This window comes from Strongylocentrotus purpuratus, unplaced genomic scaffold (assembly GCF_000002235.5).
Source record: "Strongylocentrotus purpuratus isolate Spur 01 unplaced genomic scaffold, Spur_5.0 spur5_scaffold_6, whole genome shotgun sequence".
Taxonomy (NCBI): domain Eukaryota; kingdom Metazoa; phylum Echinodermata; class Echinoidea; order Camarodonta; family Strongylocentrotidae; genus Strongylocentrotus; species Strongylocentrotus purpuratus.
The window spans coordinates 29,913,250-29,933,000 of record NW_022145612.1 but is presented as its reverse complement, the minus strand read 5'-3'; the positions used below and the strand labels follow the sequence as shown (position 1 = coordinate 29,933,000).

The 19,751-nt window shown below is 36.7% G+C and overlaps 2 protein-coding genes across 3 annotated transcripts; one reads left to right on the top strand and one right to left on the bottom strand.

Annotated features, from left to right (window-relative positions):
* Window positions 1–977: 977 nt before the first annotated feature.
* Window positions 978–12,605, bottom strand: LOC585657 (protein ABHD14B). Of its 2 annotated transcripts, none has more exons than XM_030972313.1 (6): window positions 12,458–12,605; window positions 8,632–8,853; window positions 7,866–8,021; window positions 6,758–6,896; window positions 5,498–5,718; window positions 978–4,430 (listed from the first exon to the last, which is right to left on the bottom strand). In XM_030972313.1, the coding sequence occupies exons 2-6, from the start codon at window positions 8,848–8,850 to the stop codon at window positions 4,245–4,247; spliced, it is 921 nt and encodes a 306-aa protein (XP_030828173.1). In that variant the 5' UTR covers window positions 8,851–8,853; window positions 12,458–12,605; the 3' UTR covers window positions 978–4,244. The 2 variants fall into 2 exon arrangements, with proteins under 2 accessions (XP_030828173.1, XP_011679084.2); XM_011680782.2 differs by having other exon boundaries at window positions 8,632–8,894; window positions 12,458–12,604.
* A 414-nt stretch (window positions 12,606–13,019) lies between these two features.
* Window positions 13,020–18,271, top strand: LOC585678 (coiled-coil domain-containing protein 51). Its single transcript, XM_785497.4, has 2 exons — window positions 13,020–13,381; window positions 14,270–18,271. The coding sequence occupies exons 1-2, from the start codon at window positions 13,187–13,189 to the stop codon at window positions 15,071–15,073; spliced, it is 999 nt and encodes a 332-aa protein (XP_790590.2). The 5' UTR covers window positions 13,020–13,186; the 3' UTR covers window positions 15,074–18,271.
* Window positions 18,272–19,751: the final 1,480 nt, after the last annotated feature.

Sequence of the window (19,751 nt, the reverse complement as noted above, 5' to 3'; positions counted from 1 at the left end):
TTTCTATATAGAGGGAGCAAGTAGCTACAAGTAGGACAGAGGGGCTTTAATATTTAAAGGCACAACTTTCACTTACACAGGAAAAAGAACCCGACTACAATCCTATCATAAAATAAACAGCTCAGCAACAGTCTTTTAACCATTCTTGCTATATAAAATTCATTTTGGCATGCTGCATACAGACTGCATTTTTTTTTCAATACTCATGATTTTAAGTCTACTTAAAAAATGACTTATTCCCCTATTTTCACTTTTTATTCTCTTTTGTCCCCTACCCCCCCCCCCCCCCCCTCCTCTCACATCAAATTATGAAATTTAACTGTTTTACAAGCTTTTCTCAGCAATCACAGGTTTTACTTTTAGTATTTTTGTTTGGTTTCCTTTCAACTTTATTTTTTCTTCAAAAAAAAAAAATTGGTTTGAAAGAGAGCATGAATTAAAAATGTATGCTAAGTTGTCGAACAACTTTTCTTAATGGTCTTGAACTTTGGATACATCCCCACAGTACACATATATTATGTCCCACAACAACCCCTAAGATGTGTACTATGTAGGCCTACTGCCTGTACTTTTGTTCAGTTTCTTTAAACAAATTGATGTAATTGTTCAAAATAGTTTGCAGATAAGGTTATATTAATGTTGATATCTTAAACAAATGACATTCATGGTCAGTGTTCTTTCACATGATTGGTAATAAGAGCTTCCATTCCATTTTTTGAGAGGGGGTGTTTCCAAAGCTGGTCTATACCTTTAATATCAGGGTGGACTTCCCCTTTAAGTGAACATAATTTTAATGTCATAATTCAAGTGTAGAGCTAAAGGAGCTCTCTTTTCTACACAATCATCATAATGAACAAAGCACCGCAAAGACTGCAGTGGAGATGCCATATCACTTTGATCGAACACAGTGATACTAAAGCCAACAGTTACAAACTACATGTAGTTTAGAATAAATGATAAAATGACAATGTAACAAGTGAATAAAAAATCCTGGTACCTTTATTCAAGAACAGTATTGCTAAACTTTCATTTACATGCTTGACATAGTGATAATTGTAGCTGTACACACAAGTTTTGAACAAATATGCAGAATATACTGTATAACTGTTTTTACAGAAAAAGATGTTATATTCCATTAATATTTATTATTCAAACTGACAGTATACTATCCTCTTGAACAATTTAGAAGTTCTGATCAATTTGATATTCAATTGTGTCAAATAATATGTTCAGCCTTTATAATAGATATTTTTTCCAATATCATATTGACTCCGACTCTCTCAAATATCTTATGTGATTTAATCTTATTGTTACAGTATTCTGAGATTTAAATAATCTTAACACAGAAGCTAGGGTTGAAAACAGAAGTTTATATACTCCCAAATTAATCGTTCCATGTTTGAGCATTTCAAACATCAAGGCCATCTGTGCTTTAGACCATTTTCCACAGTTCTCACATGACAATGACTTTGTATGCATATTACTTTTGGACTTGCACATCTAATCAGAGTACACTTTATGCCATTCAAAAGAGTTCTTAGAGCGATTAGTAGGAGCGACAATCTAAATATTAAACTTAAAAATAACGAACCAGCCAAGATGCTGTTGAAAGATCTTTGTTGCTTATTTCAATTGCTATTTTGAGCTATTACTATTATTGAACTATTTTTGTCTGTCTTAACAATTTCATGATTAATTCATGACAAAAGAAGAAAAAAAGTAAGATTGTTACAATCATTGAGAAATCCAAATGACAAGGAACTCAACTTTCAACACATTCATGAATTTACACGTCATCATCTTTATGCTTTCACTGTAAGGGCAATATTCAAATATGCAACTCATTTATTAGGCACATATTCATCTCTTGATTTATGTTTGAAATTTTATACCAATTTAAATAATATAAAGGTAAATTTACTGATCCAAAATATACATATAAAAATTCAATTTTCTTTGACAAATTCCTTTAGACACAAACAATTTGGTTTCTCCCAATTTCTTAAAAAACAAAACAATACCACTTAACAAAATTTAATTCTGTTAATTACATGATATAAATAAATGTCTGCATTCACTAATCACACGTACTGGTACTAAGAAAATGTACTACATGCATCTTCTAAACACAACTTTCTTCAAATCTAGATCTAATAATTAATGGTTTGATTAACTTCCGATCTATAGAGGTGTCGTGGTCGAGTGGATATGTCACCGGACTGTCGATTACAAGGTCCGCGGTTCGAGTCCCAGCGCGGCACTAATGTCCTTTGGCAAGACATTGATCTACATTTGCCACACTCAACCCAGGTGATGTAAATGGGTACCTGTCAGGAATCAATTCCTTGAAATGCTAGAGCGCTGTAATGGCAGCTGTGCTAAAGCCAGGGTAATAATGGGGAGCGCCAGGAGTGTCAAGTCTGACAGACATGAGCGCTATACAATAACTCACTATTATAATAAATTAGGTTTAGTATATTGATTTAACAAAATTCCATAAACCGTGATGTGGTTAAGTGAAAGGCATAGACAATATACATACATTAGATTAGATGAACTTAAAATACAACAAAAATTAATTAATTACATTAAAAAATAACAGTCAGCCAAAAAATACAGATTTTTAATACATTTACAATAAAGAATATTTTTAATTTAATTTTCCTTTATATATAAATATGGCGGCACAATATATTCAAATCAATCTTAATGTATTAATTCATAATATATGTAAGAATGCATAAAATATTTTGAAATATACGAAAATATACAGGAAAGCACCCACAGTGCCAAGTTTTTAAATGATTGAATCTCATATGCTGGACAGATCTCCACAAATCTGTGTCTACATCACATTACGTATAAAACCCTCACCTACAATTTCCTTTCATCAAACAAAGTGCAGCAAGCACCTTAAATTCCTAAAGCATGATAGCAAAGAATTTTGACATAGAAGAAAGATGATGAATTACACATACATTTAGATGAAATCTTGGATTCCAAGAAGAATCATAAGAAAACAAAGTTGCATACAGCAGTGTCCTTACAACAACCTGTGGTGCATGCTGACAACACATCGAATGATGAATACGAGAATCCCAATACCAGGACTATTTTGGCAACAACCATACTGATTACTGCAGAAAATCAAAGAAGTGATGACATTCAAGTGTTTTCTACCATTTCAAGAGGAAAATATGATAGCCCAGTGAGGTGAATAAATCATGTCCAAAGTATACAGCTTACTGAATTGTATTATATTAGTAATATTTTATTTTATTTTGTCGCTTTTAAGCTATTGAAAATGTTAAATAATTATACTGAGTTAGACAGCACCACATGTGCGCTTAGAAACGCCTGTATAAAGCGCCCTATCATTGTAATTATTATTATTATTATTATTACTGCAGAAGTAAATGATAGTAACAGTTAAAAGAATGGTGATGAAATTTTGAAGTGCACAGATCATCACAGAAAATAAAAAAAGTGATGGTGAAATTGAATTGATTTTTATCAGTTTAAGGGGAAAGAGAAGTGCCATACGAGCAGGACTGTGTTTGGGAAGACGCGTAGGGATTCTATCTTTAGTACACAGCTTATCGCAGAAATTCAAGGAGTGGTGATGAAATTCAATTGATTTCTATCAGCTTACGAGAAGAAGAATGGCCATACGAGCAGGACTGTGTCTGGCGAAGACGCGTAGGGATTCTATCTTAAGCTACAGCTTAATTCGCAGAAGTTCAAAGAAAGGTGATGAAATTCAATTGATTTCTATCAGTTTAAGGGGAAGAGAAGTGTCATGCTAGCAGGACTGTGTCTGGCGAGGACGCGTAGGGATTCTATCTTAAGCGTACAGCTTAATTCGCAGAAGTTCAAAGAAAGGTGATGAAATTCAATTGATTTCTATCAGTTTACGAGAAGAAGAATGGCCATACGAGCAGGACTGTGTTTCGCAAACATGCGTAGAGATTCAATCTTAAGTATACCGCTTATCGCAGAAGTTCAAGGAGTGGTGATGAAATTCAATTGATTTCTATCAGTTTACGAGAAGAAGAATAGCCATACGAGCAGAACTGTGTGTTCGGCGAAGACGTGTAGGGATTCTACTTTAAGTATACAGCTTATTGCAGAAGTTCAAGGAGTGGCTGGTCATGAAAGTCAATTGATTTCTATCAGTTTACGAGAAGAAGAATAGCCATACGAGCAGGACTGGGTGTTTGACGAAGACGTGTAGGGATTCTATCTCAAGCATACAGCTTATCGCAGAAGGTCAACAGGTGATGATGAAATTCGAGCGGTTTGTCCATGTAGGCAGCATGACCGGCTTCTTTCAGCTGGACAATCTCATTGTTCTTCAGGTTCTTGAGTGCCTTTAGCGATTCCAGTCCAATGCTTTCATCCTTCTCTCCATATACAATCAGGGTAGGTACCTGGAATTGGTCAAAAAAGAAATTAAAAAAAGAAAGATTCTGAATAAAGTATTTGCAATGGTTTCTACACTTTTTAGTTGACATTTTACATTACCGTTAAAAGTTCACAGGAGTTTGTGATGGCTATGTATTCTGTTACAATTATATTCTTTATGGTATACTATAATATCAACAGTTTTAAAGACCGTCAATACTACTGGGCCAGAGGGGATTAGACCACACAGTGACGTCACTGACAGGTGGCTATCTCATTAACTCAGCTCTCAAATAACATACTGGTAAGAAAAAGAGGATCATGGGGGACCAACAGGCACCGATTGGGGAAGTTTTCTATAGAGAGGGAGCAAGTAGCTACAAGTAGGAGAGTGGGGCTTTAACCTCTGGACAGTTATTAATAAACAGAAATAACAAGATAATGAGATTTTTTTGGGCTGCTTTTTTCTATAACTACAATAATGACTCAAACAACAACAATTGCCCCTATGACTTAGAGTCATCATCTACATATGGCCTTACAAATTATTAAATTATAGCATAGATAAACCCTCAATGGAGCAATCATATCAAGAGAGGGATTTTTCTTTGTGATTTCTTACAAATGCATTCATTCCAGAACCAACTTTGAAGGGGTCATTTTCAAACTTAAAATGTGCATCTTCTTTTTATCTTCATACCAACTTCATTGTACCATATATATCTGAGCATCTTGATGTACACCCCCTCTTTCTTTCTTTTTTTTCACTCTCTCTCTCTTTCTTTCCCCGTTTACGAATATGTGTTCCTCCATATTCGTATTATTTATCCATTGACGGTAGTCATGCTATCAAGCTTTGCTTAATTTGTCAACCCTTCTGTTTGATATTTTTTCGATTAGTTACAGGCAGCCTTACTTTATTCGACATTATATTCTTTTGAAAGGTGTAAAATTTGCACTGTTTTGTTTGTTAAATATATTTGTAAAAATGCAAAAGAAAAGGAAAATCAAACAGAAATAAATAAATCAAATCAAATCAAGTCAAAATCAAGTCTGAGGAAGAACACTCGTGTCCTCCAAGCTCGGTTCTTACCTCAATGGCACCATATTCCTCATTGGTGAGCTTGTTGGTACCAACAGGAGCCACTGGGACGAAGCCTTTGAAGACTTCTGGTTGTACCTTGAGGAAGGGGATGGAGAAACTGCCGCTCATCGAAGGACTGATGATCACTGCTTGTTTCATGTTCAGCGTCTTCATTAAGTTCGTCATGAAAGTGGCACTGCTTACATCGGCCTTCTTAGATTCACCATATCCTGATAAAGGAAAGAAGTAACGGTAAGCAGTAATGTAAAAATAGGTGAAACTATGCCATTAGCAGCATTTATAAGATGATGATGTGGATCCTAATCAAATGATTGGTTGAGAGGGTACACGTAACCAGGCATTTATTTTGCCTAACACATAATTTTGATAACAACCGGTCATTATCAAATGCTAATGACCGGTCATTAATAAAATCATGTTATAAAACATCATTTCATAAAACAAATAGAACATCATCTTATAAAACAAATAATATAAATCATTTTGTTCGGGCATTAGTAAATTTCCCACACTTGGTACCTTCAAAACAGTCCAAACACCCTCCAGCAATCTCCTCGGGTGTGTTAGACTGTTCCAAAGGTACCTTGTGTGGGTAATTCTTACCAATGCCTGCACTGCTGTGTATTATTTGTATAGAATCATACAGTGATTGATTTTCCTAATTTACAATGAATAGGATGTGGGTTGAGGTTCTCATTTAGTGATTGGGTCATTCAGTGGGATTTCACACGGCCTCTTTGCGAAATATCTTGTAACACAGCTGAATGGTTTAGTTAACAAGTACATGTAACATGGATGTTGGTATACAAGATATTTCTTGAAAACCTTTTTCATTCTTGTACCATAACATCTAAATGTACCATGCTACATTCAAATTACTTGAATTTCACTAGGGTTAGTTAGTTTAATGTCATGAATAACCACACTTAGTTGCTGGACTAGTTTCTTTCTGAACATTGTACAACAAGCCATTCTGGATGCCCTATCGTTCATCCAGCTTGAGAAACTTTGGGGACAATCACATTCTCACTGTCTTTCAAGTTTCAGGGCATCACTCAATACTGACAACATATACAATGGAAAGGTATCAGTCCATTGCACAAGCCACCATCCTTCTAAATACAAGGTGAATGTAAAAGTTAGTGTGCAAAATCAAACCACTATCTCGTCCATACATCTGAAGGTATCGTGATCACAATAAAACATGGATCATGCTAAGTATAATTCAGTTTTGAGATGGGAACTCACCTGGCAGGTCTACAGCGACGGCTCTGTAACCATGACAAGCCATATAGTTCAATGTACCCAAGTCTTGCCATGTCAAGGATTTAAATCTCATCCCATGGAGAAATAGAAGGGTGCCTTTAGGCTCTGTGGCTGGGAGAACCTGAAATAATAAATGAAATACAGACATAAGACTAGACTTGTTAGACGCTCCACCAATTCTTAAATGCCTGCTGCTCACCAAGAAAACACATTTTATAGATGTAATACATGCAACAAACAAAAAAACATTGGTGTAGTTCAAAGAAAGAAACTCTCTAATGATGAAATGAATTGGATAAAAAATTTATACATACAGATGATTCCTGCAAGCAAGTTTCATTCAATATTTTCTAAATACATTAAATATGCAGGACATAGTACAACAAGGCAAAGTTCTTTATTTACATGAAAGATATTTGGTAACACTCTGAAAATATCTTTTTCTTCCACACACTCTTTCACAAAAATCCTGATCCATTCATTTGACAAGACAGGGAGAATCTTTAGATAAGAACGTCACTCAAGGAACTCGTCAAATACATGCAAATCTCATAATGAAATGATTGTTTCCAAGTACTTGAATGTACAACCTTTCAAGAAATCAAGACAACAAACGATTTCAATACCCTATTATTGTAATGAATACAGAAATCATTATTGGATTATGAAATGAATTATTTCAATGTTCACTCATTTTTTGAAGATGATGCAAGCAAGAGGCTACTCAAATTGCATTAGGTTAATTGATTATTGTTAAAGTCTTTGCGACTGTGTCGTTTAAATGTCAAAGATCACTCTGAATTTTCAAGGGCCCTATAGCACTAAATCCCTATAAAACCTTGTTAAGATATGCACCGTTAAACCACAGGATGTTTGTTTTGTGTTGTTTTTATAATGATGTACATGCAAAGTGTAGGACGTTTCATATTTCTTATCTTTCAACACAGAGCTAAGTCAATATGCATAGGACCTTCGTTGTGTGGAGGTGCTGGTACTTTTACAAAACATGGCAGTTGATTAGTGGCAGTTAACTGCCTTTCGGGCAGCCCATGAATAATGACAAGTCACATGATTATACATTGTAACTTACCTCTCTGTAATAGATAACCGCATTGTCAATTTCCTCCAAGAAGCCTTTCTTCTGCACTAATTTGACATTGTTCATTGCTTCACTCTTCAGCTCGTCCCAGTTCATGTTTGCTTCCAAGTCGATCCGTTTACACACCTGAGTTGTTTCTGCTTGCCCCTGTATTAATAAGACAAAAATAAAACACATTATTAGAAATGGTATAACATTACCTAAATTCACCACTACAAGGAAAGAAACATAAACATAACATTCACAATTCCATATCAGGACAATCATCTCCTGGATAATTTCCAGCGGGACAATTCAGTCAAATAAGTAACAGAAAATATAAATACATGGCACATGATACATTCATATCAAGGAATATATTTCCAGTTACATGTACCAAAAATGTTACCTGAATGTGTTTGTTTGACAAATTGTTGTTGCTTTTCTTAATTAATGTGAACACTGAACACACTAATCATATTGTTTTATACAGTTCAAATACTTCAGGGTAATGCCATTGTCTGAATCATCAAGAACCTTTCTAGTTTCTACTCTTAAGTTTTAAATTGTTTTGGATGTATATAGTAAATCAGTTGTTGCTCCTGATGAGAACATACAATCCAACTATCCTTTTTACAAGATAATGTTACATGTATGCAGTCGTGGGCTCGTGGCTCATACTACAGTATATATTTGTACCTGGAAATTCATAATGTCAAAAAGTCCATACGGTACCTTGATAAAGCTTTGCACTTTATTTGAAGTTGATGATGCTTACCTCTACTACTGCTTTTGCTCCTTTTACTAGATCTTCAGCCGTATCTTGATTCTTGGCAGATATTTTACTCAATGAAGCTCGTTGGTCCAACTTCTCTGATGGGTAGTACATGAAGATGATGGCTGCTATAAAGAGTGATGTGAAGCCCAGGGCTGCAGTCTTGAATGTGACGTGCCTTAGCAAAGAACCCATCCTAGCTGTCTGATTGGTCGAGGACATCGGCTAGAGCACAGGATAAAGTCCACAGAATGATGACTTGTTACCTGGGAATAGTTTCAACGAGACATACATACAAACTGTAAGGTTATAGGCTATATAAAGCAAACAGGAAGAGGTGACCTTTGATCCCTGACAGGGGAACAGAAGCGAGAGAGGTGGTGGTGTTGAGGGAGAGAGAAAGGGGGTGGTGAGGGAGAGAGGAGAGAGGTGAGAGGTGAGGGAGAGAGGGGGAGAGGTGAGGGAGAGAGGGGAAGAGGTGAGGGAGAGAGGGGAAGAGGTGAGGGAGAGAGGGAGAGAGGGGGAGAGGTGAGGGAGAGAGGGGGAGAGGTGATGGGGAGAGGTGAGGGACAGAGAGAGGGGGAGAGGTGAGGGAGAGAGGGGGAGAGGTGATGGGGAGAGGTGAGGGACAGAGAGAGGGGGAGAGGTGAGGGAGAAAGTGAGGGGGAGAGGTGAGGAAGAGAGGAGAGATGTGAGGGAGAGAGATGAGGGGAGAGGAGGGCGAGAGGAGGGGGAGAGGAGGGGGAGAGGAGGGGGAGAGAGTGGGGAGGTGAGGGAGAGAAAGAGAGAGAGAGAGAATGAAAGAGGGGGAAGAGAGGGGAAACAAAAATGCATGTAGGAACTTAGGAAGTGATACAGACTGTCAAGAAAAACATGTCTACACTGTACATGTATATCTTTAAGTTTTTTACACACTGTCTTTAACACCAACATTAACAAAATAAAATATGGATACTTTCAAGTGAGTGCAGATAGTGAGAAAAGAAATTAGCTTGAGTTTAAAGACAGGATCTTGCATAATTCAGAGTAAGACATAATATAAGCCTTTGATTTATGCATTTAGAGATATTTTAGATTTAATCATCACAATCCAAAGTATGACAAATGACAATGGTGTTCCTCATTTCTCGCTTGATACAAGCCTCTAATTTCCATTAGCTTCTTTTTAAACGTTTGTTTGAATAATACACAATACAGAGAACATTTCTGAGAAATGATATGTATGATGTTAGAGCAATTAATCTGACTTAACTTTACATTGCAATAACTTTTCATATTAATTCGAAATCCACCTATCATTATTTTTCATGATTGAAAATTTGTTGGAGGGGATGGGGGAGAGAAATTGCCTGGGTAAGGGATACCATTTGGTTTCTCCAGATGAGCCTGCAAAGAGACCCAGACATGCAGGAGCCTCATAGTCTATGTATGTAATATATGAAGCCTGATATAGAAAGGTGTCAGGGCCTGAAAACTGGCATCCCTGCTGGGTTGCCTCTGAAAAATGCACTAGAGCCTACATTTAGCACTCTTTTGTATGAAATGTCTGCATGTACACAAAGCAGGGGGTCGATGGAAACAGAAAATCCAAGTAGACAATCTCAGGCCAGCTGTGTTTTCCCAGAGCTGTACTATCCAATATGTGCAGTAAAGTATTAATATTATATATCTCATATGCTGTCAAATTTATTGACAATATAACTTACAATTACATTGAATATTCTACAGAATTTGATGTTAGAATAGAATAGAATATAATATTATTTTATTGTCTTCTTCCAAAGAATGAAGAAACTTTCCTTCCAGGTGATACATACATAAACATTTCACAACTTATACAAAATTTATAAATACAATCATACCAAAATATTCAAATGCATACAAAATACAAAAGTATGAAATTAATAAAAATTACATAAAACATAAGGATCGCAAAAAGAAGACAAAAGGAAGAGATAGAGAAAGATAGAGTTAGAAAAAGAGAAAAGAAAGAAAGGGGGGGGGGGGAGAAAGGAAAGTAACAGAAAGAATAGGAGAGAGAGGGAGAGAAGGAGGTGAATTAGAGGAAGGTAAGCGAGAGTTAGGAGAGAAAGGAAAGGAGGGAGAAAGTACATATGGCATTTTAAGGTTTAGAAAGTTATTGGGAGGGCAGCTGCACTGCCGCTGCTCAGAGGAAAAATACACAAGAAACACTAAAAACCAACTCCTAAGTAGAAGTTGAAATGCAAGGTAAAGTCGGCGGGCGCATGCAAGGTGGCTACCATGCCAACCATTGTTGTTAGCTTGGAGACAAGTTCAGCAACCCGGCACGCGCCCGTCGAGGATCCCGAGCTAAAAAGCTAACAATAAAGGGCGGATTCATTCAAGACCAGTTACAAGAGACTACTAAAATCAGAAATCACCACATATTTTGTTGGCTGCAAAAGGGACATCCGCGGTACAAAAAAAGATGCCTATTTTTTTCATTATTTGATTACAAATTTGAAAGTGTGTTGCATGCCACCATGACAAAAAGTAAGCGAATAAGCCGAATACCAACATAATTTCCTAGGTTTGTTGTGATCTAGCTCTAGGCCTACAAAGTACATGTGGCCTGATTGTCACCAAAGTCCCCTCTCATTCAGTGTCAGGCGCGTACGCAGGGGGGTGGGGGGTTTGGGGTTAAACCCCCCCCCTTGAGTTTTTTTTTATGTGTATGTTTTACGTATGTTTTTTGGAAAAACCGCCCCTTTAGAGATTTTTTAATATTTTGTTTTAAATGAATTAAATTAAAAAAAAAAAAAAAAATGCCAATGGATGACCTCCCCCAACGGGCCAAAATCGTTACGAAATTTTGGGCCCGATTTCATGGATCGAAAGCCGCTTGTTCAGGAACCTATCCAATATTTCGTCGCTGTTTTCACAAAGTGACGGTAGTGAAAAAAAAAATTCCATTCACTTTGCGTGACGATTTTCCTCGCTACCCTCACTTCGTGAAAACAGGGACGATTTGACCCGTAATGTACATGTACCTGTAGTCTGTACCTGTACTACATATGTCTCAGATCCTCATACATTACGGTAGATAACTTCACACAGGCATGCGCCGGCCGGCAACCCATCACGGTATGCACTTGTATTGTACAGCGGTTTGCCGTGAAACCTGAGAAAAAGTATATACTAATATCATTGGTTTTCCAAAAAATACTCCAAAAATAACAAGAAAATTGACACGAAACAGGCAACATAACAAATTTTTACTCATGATCTTTGACTTTATTTGGACGTTTAATGAATATTTACTTTATTTCGGGTATGTTTTAGTAGGGGATCTCCACGCTGGAGTTATGGGTCAAATTTTGGATAGGTTTCTAAAAAAAGCGCCGATCGAAGCCCCCCGCACGCAGGCGCAATAAAGCTAGCTGTGTAGGCCCTAGTCCTAGAGAAATGAGAGGGGACTCGGATCACGATAACGCCATACATCATTTGTCCACACAGTCGAATGCATGCAAACCAAGTTCTTGTTATATCGATATCATATAAACCATAAATCACTTCGTAAGGCTATATCAAGGCTAATCAAGCATCGTCCCCCGTCCCCCGTCCCCAGGCCCTATCCCTAGGGCGCCACGGTCCGGACCAATGTCTTGACAGTATAGTAATTAGTACCAGCGGGGCGGCGCGGGTTAATCCCCGGTGGGCCGAGCTCCTGCTAAGTTGCTTCGAACCGCCTGTACTACCGGCGTAGGTCTGAACCTTGCACCCTCGCGCTAGCCGCCTCGGCTCAAACCTTTCACTTTCAGCCCACTTGCCACCATGCAAATATGAAAATTATAGTATGGCTGTTTACCTGTATTCGGCGTGAATAATTCTGCTTGATGGGTTATCCAGTCTTGCACTTTGTAAACATTTGGTAGTTCTGTTGTTCCAACTGCACTGCCACGCATTCGATTATTTGTTGTCACATTTTTTTCTCAGCATCGATATTTTTCGCATCTCAGCTAGCTCGCTTTGAGGTCTAGCGCCATCTAGAGCCAGAAACTATATAGTAGTAAGGTACCCTTGCTCTCAGCTCCACCTACATGCACACATAGGTGCATTACTATCCTTGCTGTGTATTAAAAGCTGTGCTATTGATTCTCAACATTTCAAACACCACAGTGCAAAACTCAATTAATTTCACTCAAAATCGGTACTTTAGTGACAATTAATGAGACCTAAATAGCAGTTAAATACAATTGTTTTAACTTTCCGATTTCGGAAAAAAATAATTTAAAAATTTAAATTGTGAGTCCACTGTCAAACTTGCCGATCAACCACATCGGTATAATTGTGTGCATCTATGTGTTATGAGTGTATTGACTATTCATGTATTCAAATGCTGCCTATTAACACGTAGTGCTGTGCTAAAGGTCAATACGCATTAACATTGACTCTCTATGCTTTACTGGAGTGCCGTGCCGCGCCTACATGTAGCTCCGTTGTCATGCAAGACCAAGCCTAATTATCTGTAAACGGCCTGCATATTTTGACGGTCGATGAATTCTGTAAATTCGATATCCAAAGAAACTCTACAGATATGATGTCACGTCAATTTGACTTCAGAAAGCTGACCTTGATTCGGATGAAGCTGCGAGAAGTTCACACTGGGAATGAGCGGGTAGACAAGGTCGTACACGCCTTGACCAACGGCAGGGCAGCCAGTGCCATGACCGCCTACGAGCAGTTCATAGGCATCAGTAATGTGAAGGCAGCTCAGAATAGAGTCGCAGAGGTAGACGGTATTTGGTTTATTTGAGTGATGTATGTCAGTGTTGCTTTAAAAAATATCATGATGGAGATAGCTAACTTTGACATAAGATTACAAGTATGGTTGACTAAATTAACTTACAAATTCTAGAAATAGAATTCTAGTAATGGTCAATGGACGTAGTAGTTATCTAACTAGACTAGCTAAGTCTAACATTTTGTAACAAACAAAAGAGTTCTGCAAGAATCAAAGCTGAAAGTAAGGAAGCATTGTTAGGGAGCAGCCTATACTAAAGTAGACCCTCTAGAAGAGAAAAGGAAGAAAAAAATGAGACAATGTGGTTGAATGCCAGAATGTTAATAGCAGCATTTCATTATGTTTATTTGACCGAAAATAAGTGTAGTTTGGGGATACATGCATGTTTTGCTGAGCTGAGACTGTCTGGCTTCACCGAATCCCTTCGGCTTCAGTGACAGTCTCAGTCTCAAAGTCAAAAGATGCAAACAAAATCCTCCAACCAGATGGATTTTTCTGACTACATGTTCATGTGCCAAGCTGATTTTGGATTTGAAGAGGAAAAAAAAGAGACAACAACGATGACATCAGAGATTTCAAGATTAATCCTTTCAGTTATGATGGATAATTTTGTGATCATCTAATATAGCCAATGCTATTTTCAACATGTTTATTATCAAATTAAGGGTATATCTTGATTACGCCTGCTCTACTATTAAAATAAGTTGGTACTAGTTGTAGGTACTCCTTCAAAATATGGACTGGAGGTGGTGGTAATAGAGTAAAAAATTGGCAAAAACCATTGGGGACCTATATTGACAAATTCTGTGCATAATTTCTGTCTATTCTCTTGTGGTAAAAGTGGTACATTTTAAAAATTTGTATTCATTTGTACAGGTGGAGAAAGAGTTTCTCAAGGTACGTGAGGAAGTAGCGGAAGCAAACGGGGAAGTTAGCGGTCTCCAAACAAAGCTTCATAGCTTGAGAGGCAAGCTGGATCGTACTCCAAGAGATGACCCAAAGTTCCTTGAACTAGCCACTGAAGAACATGCCATGCTGCAGGCTGAAACTCGCCTCAAGGAGAGATTCACCAAAGTGGAAGCGAGAGAAAGAGACACGTTTTCCCACCTCTCTACCGCCGTACGGGAGAGCCATGAAAAACAGAGGGCGCAAGAAGAGCGCACAAAGTACTGGTCAGTGATAGGTTCTATCGTGGGAACTCTTATAGGTATCCTAGGTTCTACCATAGTTAATCATAAACGTATGGGTGAATTGCGGACATTGGTCTCTGAGCTTAGCACAGGGGACTTTGGGTCGGAGAGCACGCGTCAGGAGCTGACTGCCATCGTTCAACAACTCAAGGAATCGCTGGGTCAGGATAATGATGCAATGCAGCACCCAAATCTCAAGAATAGCATGGATGATACTCTAATCAAGCATGATGAGCTTCTGAGTCAGCAGCTTGAAGCCATTGAGAAGCTGATGGATGAAAGGAATAGTAAACTGAGTGATCAGATCAAAGGTATGAGGAGGATGACTGAGGTTGGTTTGGTCAGTGATACAGGAACGTTGGAGGAGTTGCTAAGTGATACAGAACAGAAACTAGAATGGGAGATGAAGATGAGTACATTATCAACGGTGGTTTTCATTTACGGTGCTTTTGCTTTAACCTTACCAATATTGTACAGTATATTCAAGTGATATACCATATATACCGGTATATTAAAATCTATAATATCATATGCTTGGGTGATAGTTTCTCAGGGCCCCGTCTTATGAAATGTTGCCATTGATCCTAATCAATCGTAAGCCCTCCAATCAATTGCAAAATTGCAGTTTCCTATCTCTTATTTACATTGTTGTGATTAATATCAACTCTTTAAAAGACGGGGTCCTAGATCTCGCTGTATGGATTGCTTGTATAATACAATCCTGGATAATTTGCTTAGAACCAAGAATGATCTGGCTTTGGGTTTTTATTTCATATGTTGTCTTGAACCAAGGAATGAGATTTTGAAAGCAACTTACAATGCTCAGAAGAGCACTGCTATATCGCTCTATGCAGTAAGATTTTTAGACATATATAGTCATTATAAAAGATATGATTGAGATTGATTTCATTAAAAAAAAATTATGTTGATAGTGGCTTGCTTGCATGTACTGCCTAGGATTTAAAAAAAAATCATTATTCAGTTATTACAGTAATAGTATATATATGTAAAGCTTGTATGAATTATGGACTAGATCAAGTCTAACAAAACAGTAAGTACAAGTACAGTGTATGTGAAATATGGTACTATTTCTTACAATTCAACAATGCTCATGTGATGCTGCAATATTTATATGGTTTTTAGGTTCAAAACCAGATACATGTAAATGTGCAATTTTCTAGTAAATCCTATCTGCTTTCTTATCAGTACCTGTATTACTGCAATTTTATGCTCTTAGTTTGAACTTTGAGAACAAATATTTGAATATATGTGGATGTATCAACTATGTTGTTGATACAGTTTTCATTTCTAGACTACTTTCATCAGTACATTATCAAAGAGGTTTGTCCAAAATAATTTATCAAGTATCATGTCGTAATACCTGTAGACATTTTATGCCTTGAGTGGACACTTCATTTACAGTATGTTGTGATTAAAAATTGACACATTAAACATTTATTGTTTAGGCTTTTAGTCTTAAGCTTGTATCTGATTTATTTTCCTGTACTTGTATACATTTTGTACTGCTAGATTATGTTGTTTATTTAGAGCTTATACACAGAAAAAAGAAACAAAAGAAAGCGTACTGTTTGACAGAACTTTGTTAACTTTAGGATAAATTATAGAAATATTTTCCCATCTTACAATGTCCTTGTTGTAGCAACGCTTACATGTACATGTGGAAAGGGACTACATTTTTTTTCCTTCATGTATTTCTCCTGCTTTTGAGCAGAAATGGGTAAAATGGTTGATTGATCATTAAGTAATTGTGCTTTAATGATATTAACGTAGGATAATTGAGAAGTAAAAGGGAGTGCAACTAGTCTATACTCAGAAATATTTGTTCATGATATTGTGGTTTTTCCCCTCAAAATTTAGCTTTTGAGTTTTGATGACCAAGAAGCTTGTGTACACATTGTCATCTGAAGTTAAGTCTTCTTGTCTGCATTATAAAATAACTACAAGTATTAGTCTAATTATAGCAATTAATTTTTTCCTATCTTGTTTGAATATGAATTTAAAATGGAATCATGTTTAGAAAGGTTTTTTTTTTAAATGTGCTACAATATTCATCAAGAGGGCTAGTTTAGGGTTTTGGGTTATTTCATTTCCTGTGTATTATCAAGTATTGTGATAGTATAAACATGGATTGATATCAGAAGCATTATTTTACTTGATATTTGGTACAATCCATGTAGTATGAACTTAATACAATAATCAGAAATATCAGATGAACCAAAATGACAAATCTTTGATGTTGTCAGTAATGTCTCCTTGGACAAAATAGCTTGAACGTGCCCTATCAGATATTTGCTGATTGTAATAGAAAATAGAATTTAAATCTATTTTCTCAAATGTCTTATTTTGAAGAATATTACTAGTGAGTCATGGAGTTGTTTTACATGTCATATATTTATGTAGAAACAAAGTGCATACCAAAGAACAACGTCTTCCACATAGATTACACTTATTTACCTCTTATTCTCAATTATGAAGTTCAACGCTTGATCATCCTTTATGGGCTGTTCATGTGTGAGAACCAGTGACTGTATCAGAGATGTAACATTTGGATGTACATAGGTGGAGGTGGAGTAATATCACTTTATGTGTTATATATTTTAATCGAGTACATTTAAGCAAACACAATGAGATAAGTTTAAGAAAACTAACTGTTTTAAGATGCACTTGAACGTATTTATGACACTAGTGAAAGCATGCAACTGTATTATGATTATGATTATAATTGTTATGTTTTCATCAAAATATTGCTTTTTGCTTCTATATTCAACCCCATCTGTGCCAAATGCATCAAATGCCACCCCAAAATATTTCCAGTTTACTCTATGATGATGAGCAGATGGCCGGAAAATATTTGTTTTATCCCAAGTATATGTTAACAAGTATTGTTGTTCCCACCGGAGATACTGAAACTGAAAGCCAAATTGAACATTGACATCCATAGTTATGATCCAGACTTTGACTCTTGAAAGTTATTTTGGATAACTTGTCACAATCCGAGTGGCAAAGTAGGGGTTGAAGTACAATCTACCCAAAGCCAGACTTGGTCTTTGCGGTGCTGTGAAATTATTTTCATTGGAAATAGGTTTTAAAAATTGTCAAGTTTGTTTCACCTTCCTGCTTTAGAATGATTCCCACTAAGCTATGCAAGGTGAGATGCCAAGTTCTTGCTAGACAAGTGGAGATACGACGCAAGCTTCTATGTAATCATGTATGATTCTGCACGTGTGTGACAGTAATGAAAGCTACAAAGATAGCTGGCAAGATATGTAAAGATTTGCTTTTTTATCCTTATCTTTCGATATATTTTTTCTCTGCCGGCACAGAAGACGGCAGGTTTATTGGACAATTTAGTCAGTCAGCTAGGTATTCAAAGTAATATAGCCATTAGTTTGGACTACAGTGTCTGGAATATCATTATATGACTTTGGAATTGCAAGTCTATCGTAGGACTTTATGCCGAAATGTTAACTACTATTGATACATCATATATACACCATTCACCGATATCAATGTACTACATTGTGTGTATTAAATGAGACATATTATGGCTGTAACTTGGTGACTGAATAATGTAACATTACTTATGCAATGTAAAGGCTTGTATCGAAATAATAATTAATACATGTATTATTAAAACTGGGGAGCACTTGCCAGTCTAATAACTGAACTTGTAATGTTTGTATGTGATTATTGCTTGTCAACAACTTCAGTTATGGGTATCTTGATGTACCGGTAGTGAATTTGGAGTGAGCCAATTATTAGTGTAGCACTGAATTGTTCATACACTTTGAGGGAGGGAGGGAGGGAGGGATACTCATTTACCCTAATAGACTGTAGAGTTTTTCAAAACTGTTTGGCAAACAGCTTTTGACATTTCTAATTCCAATCATAAATATCTTGATAACCAGACAGGTCATCAGCTTGTAAAAGTCATGGGATGCTTGACTGACTTTAAGGTTTATAATTATGATTGCAGAATGAGCTAAATCCAGGATTTTGTTGAGAATCTGAGGCAAAGATACCCAAGCCTTTTTTAAACTGTATAACCTCATAAACAGGAATCACCATCAGATTGGAGGGAAAGAGAGGAGGGAGGGGGAGGGAGGGGGAACAAGAGAGAGAGAGAGAGAGAGAGACACACACACACACACACACACACACACACACGCACACACACACACACACACCAATGTTTCAACCCTGGTATGTAAAAGATCATTTGGAATGTGTATTAATGGGTTCTGTCTACATGTATATATTTCAATTTTGCTACACAATTTTTTTCTTCTTCATATTTGTAGGAGTAAAGGGAATGCTAACATTTTTGCCTTCACAATCTTAAAAAAACAAAAACAAAACAAAGCGACACCCCCCCCCCCTCACAAAAAAATGTATATCATTGAACACCACAAGCATAATTGCAGATACTGTTTCCACTTTCACATTCCACCATCTACCACACTCCACAACATAAAAGCTAAAATAAATACTCCACAGACAGAGGAGATTCTATTGGTCATTCTATTATATTCTTTATTATAATTTCTACTCTTTCTCATAAAATAAATCTTTGATATACTGTCATACCTTTGGCCATTGTTCTCTATTTTTTGTAATATCAAGAACCCCTCACCCGACACAGAGGATATGACATTCATTAGGCACAGCTAATATACATTCACTTCAATCGATACTGAATATCACACAATTGATTGTCGGTGAAATGCTTTACCAAATATTGAAGTTACGAATATCTATTATGGGTACATACTTGTATTACCTGTTCATTCATACATTCCATGACAAACTTTCTCCTTTAATTCTTCTGGTCATCAGAAGAAAAACAATAACTGTGGAATGACAACATCAGCACAAATTGAAGCGATGGAGTCATGAGGTACACCATTTTCATGGTTAAGTGTGAATGCTTTCCCTCTTTAAAATCTCAAAAGCTTGCTGGAGGTTTATAAGACCTAGCAACAAATAGTGAGTGCAACCTGTATTTTTAGTATTGAATAAAGTAACTCCTTTATACAGGGGCAAGAATGTATATTGGTTTGTTGCTAGGCACCTGGGGAAGAAGCATTCATTCATTTATATTGTATTACAAAAGTGTTACATTTTCCCCAATCATCCGAGCATTTCTG